Source organism: Tasmannia lanceolata, unplaced genomic scaffold (genome assembly GCF_043159265.1).
Source record: "Tasmannia lanceolata isolate RefF3 unplaced genomic scaffold, GAP_Taslan_0.1 ptg000007l, whole genome shotgun sequence".
NCBI classification, from domain to species: domain Eukaryota; kingdom Viridiplantae; phylum Streptophyta; class Magnoliopsida; order Canellales; family Winteraceae; genus Tasmannia; species Tasmannia lanceolata.
Genome location: NW_027518684.1, coordinates 13,309,719 through 13,317,899, shown reverse-complemented (window position 1 = coordinate 13,317,899; position 8,181 = coordinate 13,309,719). Strand labels below are relative to the sequence as shown.

The 8,181-nt window shown below is 35.0% G+C and overlaps 1 protein-coding gene across 2 annotated transcripts; it reads left to right on the top strand.

Annotated features, from left to right (window-relative positions):
* The first annotated feature begins 259 nt into the window (after positions 1-259).
* LOC143881980 (uncharacterized) lies at positions 260-7,571 on the top strand. Of its 2 annotated transcripts, none has more exons than XM_077385346.1 (2): positions 260-402; positions 6,989-7,571. In XM_077385346.1, the coding sequence occupies exon 2, from the start codon at positions 7,026-7,028 to the stop codon at positions 7,311-7,313; it is 288 nt and encodes a 95-aa protein (XP_077241461.1). In that variant the 5' UTR covers positions 260-402; positions 6,989-7,025; the 3' UTR covers positions 7,314-7,571. The 2 variants fall into 2 exon arrangements, with proteins under 2 accessions (XP_077241461.1, XP_077241460.1); XM_077385345.1 differs by lacking the exon at positions 260-402 and adding an exon at positions 496-530.
* The last annotated feature ends 610 nt before the right edge of the window (positions 7,572-8,181 follow it).

Sequence of the window (8,181 nt, the reverse complement as noted above, 5' to 3'; positions counted from 1 at the left end):
TTTCCAATTGAGGGTAAATGGTCATTTCACTTAGAAGCACTTCCAAATACATTTGACACGTGGCAAAAGCTCACGAGTTTGTCTTCGTACTATTTCTCATTCAGTAGGACCCGCTTTTGTCACATCTATTTGATCAGATCTCTTCATCCCCTCATGATTTATATAAGATCGACGGTCTATATTGCACGTACAGGCGCCGTGTAGGACCCTAAAATTGATAGTCACCATTTATTACCGTCTGCCTAGTGGTTCTCTTTTTAAACACAGTCGTACAATTCAACGTAGAATACCGTATACATATATACTCGTATCCTCATACGCTCCTCCTACGTATGAAATTTATGTATAAATTAGAAAATCTACCTCCCTTTAATCCTTCTCTAAACAGTTTCAGTCTGAAAGGTATGTTTCTTCTCCGCCCCCCTTCTCTTTTTAGGGTCTTCAAAGTTTGAATTCATGAAAAATACGTATTTTATCTTTTTTAGAATTTTCTGCTCAACTTTAACCCTAATGAAAGATTTTTTTATGATGTGAGCGATTCTTTTCTCTGTTTCTCTGATTGAATTTATGAAATTCCTTTCTATCGTTGTTTTTTCTGAGATCTGAAGTCCGTACAGCTTATGCAATTAGGTTTTTTTTTTTTTTCTGTGAATTCTTTTCTGATCTTTTTTTTTTCTTTTATCATTTTATTGATAGGAATTTTTAGTTATCTGTTAGTTGTTTTAGATCTAGTGAATGAATCAGGTTTTATTGATTTGGCGTACAATAATCTATGTTTTTTAATACTTGTGGTGATGAATTATGTAGTTTTTTTTATAGGTTGAATTATGTAATTTGAATCTCTGTTTCTTTATTTGATGTGTTAGATATCTCTAAAACTGTCTGAATTTATAGAAGAATTGGATGATATTATATGAATCCCTGTAGGAGCAACAAAGTTGTGCAGATCTGTTTTGATTTCTGAACCTGACATAATTATTGAAAATTAATCATAATTAAACACAGATTCTTTGTTATTCTTTTTTTTGCTTTTCTCCTCAAAAATAATTTTAATACTTCTGTTTATGTTTGTGGTTATAGCGATGTGATTTTGGGCTAATGGCAAGTAGTTTTGATGCCCTTATGTATCTTAGCTTACTAAGGATAATAAGTGTTGCGAAAACTGCCGATCTAAGGTTCGATGGAAATGCAAAAGCAAAACATACAGTGAAATTTGACAGAAAAACAATCATGGAACCTAAGGATTTACGTCGTTCGTCTCGTTGTGTGACAACATCCACAGTCAAAGGCAATCCAAGAGCTTCCACTATAAAGGAAGATTACAAAATACAAGATACCAAAAAGTTCTACAACTATGACCTTGTATAGAATCCCAAATCCTAATCCCAGGACAACAGTTTCTCCCATCAGTGGACACTATATGATTTTCACATGAGGAAAGTGACCTTCCAACACATTAGAAGAGGGAATTTTTTGCTTTGTAGTTGTAGGAGTCCATAGGAATATACGTGGGATAGGATTGTGGGCATAAATATAACAGTAACAAATTCTGATTTTATTTTCTAATTCTCCTATCTTCACAATGTTACATAAATCTGATTTATTACAGTAACAAATTCCTATGGTTTTCAGAATTTGTTTCAGTAACAAATTCTGATCTTATTTTTTTTTATTAGTTTTATCTGTATATATTATTTTTGGTCCGTTTGGACTCTGCTGCTTCTCTTCTGGTCTGTGCAGTCAATCTTGCTGAAGATTTTCTATTATTGTGGGAGTCATGAACTATGACCAACTTCGTATTAGAAATCTATTTGTCCTTGTCTGAAGTCCCAAAAAAAAAGAAGGAAGGAAGGTCACTATCATTAACCTTATTGGCATCATATTAATTGAGGTAGTTGAGCAAACCACTGGAACCTGAACTGCTAGCATTTCTTTGCTGGTTGTTTGTGCCCCTCTGGAAGTTTCGAACAGATATGTTTCCCACTCTTGGTGTGTCTATCATGCTAGAGTTTCTAAACTTGTTATTAGCATGTGATGGATTGGACTCCACTTCCCATTTGAAGAAAAACTAGAAAGAAATGAAAGGTGTTAGAAAAATCACTTTACACATTGGTAATGTATGTGGTTGGGACAGACCAAGTATTTCTTGAACCTTAAGGTGGGTGGGAATTAAGGGAGGAGAACTTGTATAATTACTTGTGTCTAAAAGAAACTTTTGGCTATAATCATAGGACTCTTGGCTATAATAAAAAAAAATCATATGGCTAGAGTTTGTTAGTTTTCTTGTTAGGTTGGTTTAGTTCGGGATTCTCAGCGAAAACTTTTCTAGCTTTGCTGTTTCAATATGGCCTCAGTTATTTCTCTGAGTTTCTTCAATATTGGTTTTCACATGAGATTCACACCAACAATCAATTACTAAAGGGAAAGAAAAGCCAAATTACTATATCCTAGCATCCTGTAGGAAATGAAATGGCTTAATTTTTTTGTGGAACAGCCTTAAGTTATAGCAGGAGGGAGTGATCTTTCTTTTTTTCCTTCTTTTTTAACAGCATGCTTTTTATCTTAATGATATTTTGAGAAAATTTGTAGCGTGTATTGTGGAACATCCGGGTTTGCCCTGTATTTCATGGGTTTGATTTCGTCCATAGTCTCAAGGGTTAAGTTGAATGAATTGAAAAGCTTAGGGATTTTATATGCTGTCAAATTAGATTTTCCAACTTTAGAACCAGACGTTTTTTGACAATCCACCAAGCATTCAAGCAGAGTTTTACTCACTGGTATAATTAGCCCTAGCTTCCACATGTGGTGGCCCTACCACTTGGTTACTCGTGATTCCTAGGCACTTCAGGCCTTAATGTTATTTTTTTCTTTAAAGAAAAAGGAAATAACAAACTTCTAGCTGGTTCCAATAATTAAACTCAACATCGCTTCAATTATGAAAACAAGCAGTGATTCAGAAAACAGAACATTGTAAAAACATAAGTGGCATAATTTCAAAACTATGGTTCAGTGGTATCTGTCAAAAGAATCAAATTACATCAGTCATACTTCTCAAACTTTACTTACAGACAACAAATGCATAGAAAAGGTTGAACACACATCGACAAATTCTTGAAACTTCAAAAGTTTTTCGAGTGCAATCCACACATCAGTTAGGAAAAAGCTGCATATAAAATCAGCATATAATGATTGATTTTTTTAATTATATATATTTTTAAACAGACTTTAAACAGCTTGTCCAGCATGAAAAACAGCTTTACTTCTTTCTTGTAAAATATCCATAATGTTTTGTGCAAAAGCTGCAACCTCAAAAAGCTTGATGCACTAAACAGTGTGAGCCTCTTCAAAATCTGTAAATGATCCGAAATATTTATTTTTGTCCTTAAATTTTTCGTCAATTCCCTACAGCTTTACTTCTTTCTTGTAAAATATCCATAATGTTTTATACAAAAACTGCAACCTCAAAAAGCTTGATGCATTAAACAGTCTGAGCCTCTTCAAAATCTGTTAATTATCTGAAATCTTTATTTTTGTCCTAAAGTTTTCATTGATTCCCTGGACCTTATTGTTGCTTCTGTATTATCTTAACTATCTGCAAATCAGTAGATGCCCAAGTGCACCAGACCGAATTAAGGGTATCATATTCAACTGACTAAGTTCTTTTAATCCTTTCACTTTAGCTGGACTATATAATATACTAGCACTATTTACTTAAAGGTCCATGCCGAAGTGCACCTGACCGAATCAGGGGTATCATATGCTACTAACTAAGTTCCTTTCACTTAAGTGGACTATATAATATACTAGCACTATTTACTTAAAGGCCCATTCCCAAGTGCACCAGTCCGAAAAAAGGGGTATCATATGGTTACTGATTAAATTCCTTTCACTTAAGTGGACTATATAATATACTATCACTATTCACTTAAATGCACTTTATGGAACACACAAGCTAAACATCCAAAAAGATGCTTTTTTGAACGGTATCCAAAAAAAGATGCTTTCGCCACCAAACTAGACTTACATGCAGTTGCACTAAATGTGTCTAGATCTGTTTTAATGATTGACCTGTATATTTCTTTTTTTCTTTGCAAACTTTTTTATTCTTAAGAACAACACAGTATAGCCCTTTTGAGTAATGTGTCATGCTTGGTCTTCACTGTAGGATTAATTGTAAAATCTCTCTTTCTATCCCTCTCCCCTTTTTCTCTCAAAAGAAGCTGACTTTATTTACAGTAAGGGCAGTGTTGTGTTGTTAGTTTGTGTTGTCACTCTGGTGGTGGGAAAGTCAATTGTCTTTTCTCTCTTGTTGGTAAAATCATTGGTGTGTCGTGCTTGGCGGCAATAAGCATTTTCTACTAAAAGGTGCTCATTATTGAAACAACGTGATCTCATGGTGTCAATATTCCAAGAGTAGAACATGACTTAAATGGATCTCTCTCTCTCTCTCTCTCTCTCTCTCTCTCTCTCTCTCTCTCTCTCTCTCTCTCTCTCTCTCTCTCTCTCTCTCTCTCGTAAGCGTAGTGCCCTACAGATGAGGAATGTGGAGCAGGAAAGAGTGATAGAAGCATGGTTTTAAATTTCCACCGAAACCAACACGAAACAATCGAAATATTTCTATTTCCATCCCCATTGAAACCGAATCCAAAATGCATAAGCCAAAATCGTAAGTGTAATAGTGGTATACAATATATGTATGTATTATATAATTACATTTATATGAATTGCATGCAAAATATGGTACATGTATTATGTAAAAATATTTATATGAATTACATGTGAAATTTGGTATATACTAAATTATCATACATGCGCGACAATGCATGTCACTAGCTATTAGATGTTTTTAAACCATTATGAATGATTGTCTTGCTTATGTGATGGTTTTTTAGTGTCTATTTGTGCCTATTCTAGAATTTCCTGAAGTTTTATCCTTAAATTATACCAGTTGCATATGTTTTGTGATTTTACTGGATTTCCACCGAAATTTCCAACCGAAACTGAAATGTTTCCATTTCCATGGTGACCAAAACCAAAATTTAAAACCTTGGATACAAGTATGGTATGAGAAGAAAGGGAAAGCATCGGATGCCATTCCAACCTCGATATGTGGAATTGTCTTGCACCATATGTACTGAGTTTGTTTGGGAAACATGGTCAAAGCCTAATTAGGAATCTATCCCGCAGAAGCTTTTTAATAGGAAAATTTGGTCTCGTAGATCTTCTATTTTGTAGATCTTCTATTTTGCCGAAATTCGTTAATTTCTCTGTATGAATTTACGATTGAAAAATTCATGTATGAATTTACGATTGAAAAATTCATGTTCATTGTTAGACCATTGAAGGAAAGGTTTGTCATAAATTTGGAGAGTTTACTTGTACATAGAAATGAAGACCTTCAAGAACCAATATTGGACCGGGAAGAACGGAGAAAAAGTAAAGCCTAAGCAGCATATGACAAATTGACAATGGGAGGGTCATATAGATTTGGCCTTTTTCCATTTTTTGTCTTAAAAAATGATAAGGAGCACTTTCATAGATTTTTTACCTTATGATTACTTTGAACCTCTTGTATCATCAGCACCATTGGAGGGGTCAAAACCTTCAGGGGTGGGTGATCTTGTGATCACCACGACCTGAGCACGCTCGCTTTGAGGTTATTTAGGGTGTGACGTCGGGACTTAACTGGCAGAGATGTATGGTTAAGTTAACTTTGATCTTTCTGGTCTAGTCAAATAGATGGTTCATCTATCTAATCTCAAAACTCCGAATGCATGGAATTTACAAAGACGTTTTTATGTATTATGACTATGTTTGTGTTAGTGCTTTCTTGGTCATTTTGATAGGTTGGTATTGTAAATAGGTTCCTATCTACTGTTTTTTGGATGGGATAGAAAATAATTAGTGTTTGGAAAGTGTGCCCTTTTGCTTTGGTAGCATCTCTTTTATAGGTCTTTTAATTGGATTGTTTTTATGGATGAGATACAACATGTTTTGGCAGTGTTTCTTCTTAATGTAGATAGCTTTAGAAACTCTTTGGAGATGAGGCTTTATATTCTTCTCTTTCTCGAGGAGAAGAGAGTGTCTATCCACTCATTTACACCATTTGGTATCAGAGGGGCAGAATAAAGTTGGTGGTTCATTAAGATGTTTAGTACATTTTCCATCTTTATGTAGGGGCATGCATGTGCTCAAAATAATATGGTTGGTGAGCTTCTCTGTTCACTCATAATCATCCCAGCATGAAGTTGTGGGTAAATCTTGGCCTCATATTTGTCAGTAGAACCGGTGTAGCTTAGTCTTCTATGTTACACTTGGATTATTTTCAAAAAAAAAAAAAAATCCTTATTGGAAGGTGCTATAAGTTGTTTAAGGTTTAGACTGAATGCCGGCTGTGATTTTGTAATGCCTGAGATAGCTACATAGCACTGGAATAATTTCCGTTATTTGGCACTTGTGAGCACATTTAGTTTCCCCATGTTCTATCAGAACTTGGCTATGAAAGCCTGAATTAATCATTTCCTCTTTGAAAACCACCAAAATTGGTTCTTATTTGCAAATAAAGGCTTTCAATTAAATATTATTTTTAAATGGGAAGCAAGGCCTCTTTGGAAGTCATTAACTAATATCATTTCTAAAACTTTATAATCATATCATGATTAACTTTAAAACTATTTTCATATAAGATTATATACATATAGTCCTAGAGGTATCCAAAGAGTACCTTATTCTTACTTCTCTTAATTCTTTCCCTAACCATTAGAACTTGTCACCTCAAAGTTTCTTGATTAATGAAGTAAATTTCTTGGCATTCTGTTGACTTGTCATCTTTAATGTCATCTTTAAACAGGATTTCAGATGATGAAACAAAACAGAATTGTGCTTGAAATGGGATTCTTTGTGTAGAAATGTTTATAGCTAGCTATTGACAAGTTCATACGGTATAAATTCTATTTGCTGATAATGATTTCCCTCTGTATTGCTGTAGATTGCAGCCAGTTTTGTGGGTGGGTTGCTCCAGAACCATGAGTCCGGCATGTCTCGTTTGTCACAATGTAGACAGCCCTACACAATCTTTTAGAAGTTACTCGGGATCAAGTTCAGACAACGATGGTTGGTGCTCCGGAATTGTCAATTGTTTGAACAGGAAGGCGACCACCGCAAACACCACAATGACATCCAAAGTGACTCCACAGCCCATTATGGCAAACACTCAAGGTATTACGGGAACCCCACGGCTAGTTCGAAGCCGTGCTGTGAGAAGGGACATTGTGAGAGACTGGAACTTCGATGAAGTTCTGGTTGAGAGTTAAGATGGTAGGAAGAAGACTTTCTTGAACTTGTTAGATGGATCTGAGTCTGGTCTAGATAGATGCCTTTCATAAGTCTTTGTTATATGTTACTGCCATTCCTCACTGTCCAGGGCCAAGAACAACACGAAACTCTGTAAACTTCACGTGGAAGATCTGTCTTTTATTAGTAACTGTGATGGCCGGAAATACTCTGTGATGTTATTTGTGCTCTAGTCTAGAATTCTTGCTAGATAAGATCTTGAAGACCGTTGCATTTTATTTTTTCTTGAAGAATGCTGCTTTTTTTTTCCTGGGCTATCTAGATCTGTAAATTATGTGTAGGAATAAATTGTGTGTAGGCGCTGTTTGTGTTTGGATTGCAAGAAAAACATTTCTGATGGAAATTTTTTTCTTGGACTAGATTTTACTTTCCATGATTTAGAGGGAAATAATATGGTTATGGTTAATTTAGAGGGATATTATTGTAGATTGAAGGACCCTCTGAATATTGAATCGGGTTGGTTAAAGTTATCATATTTTAAGTGTACAAAAGTAGGAAATTTTAGAAATATTGATCCTTTCCAAACTTTTCTAGGAAATTACTGCAATCCAAACATGTAAAAACTTGTGGGACTGGAATTATTCAACAAGAACTAGTGCTTGGTGAAGAATGCATGAACAAGCACTAGTTCAACATCTGTGTAAATAATACCATGCAAAAAGTTATTAACATGTTAAATATTCATGGAATATTTGTTTACCCAAGGTGAGAGAAGGGTAAAGAGGGGTGGTGGGAGAGAGATTTGAGATGGCCGTGAGCATATGATGGGTTTGGCATTACATAAGACTTGGGAATACCAAGAAGAGGAGGGATCGTTCTTGAGGGAGC

Coding starts and splice junctions, on each gene's coding strand:
- LOC143881980 (XM_077385345.1), top strand. CDS start 511: ATGAAAGATTTTTTTATGAT. Junction 531..6,988: donor ATGAAAGATTTTTTTATGAT/GTGAGCGATTCT, acceptor GTATTGCTGTAG/ATTGCAGCCAGTTTTGTGGG.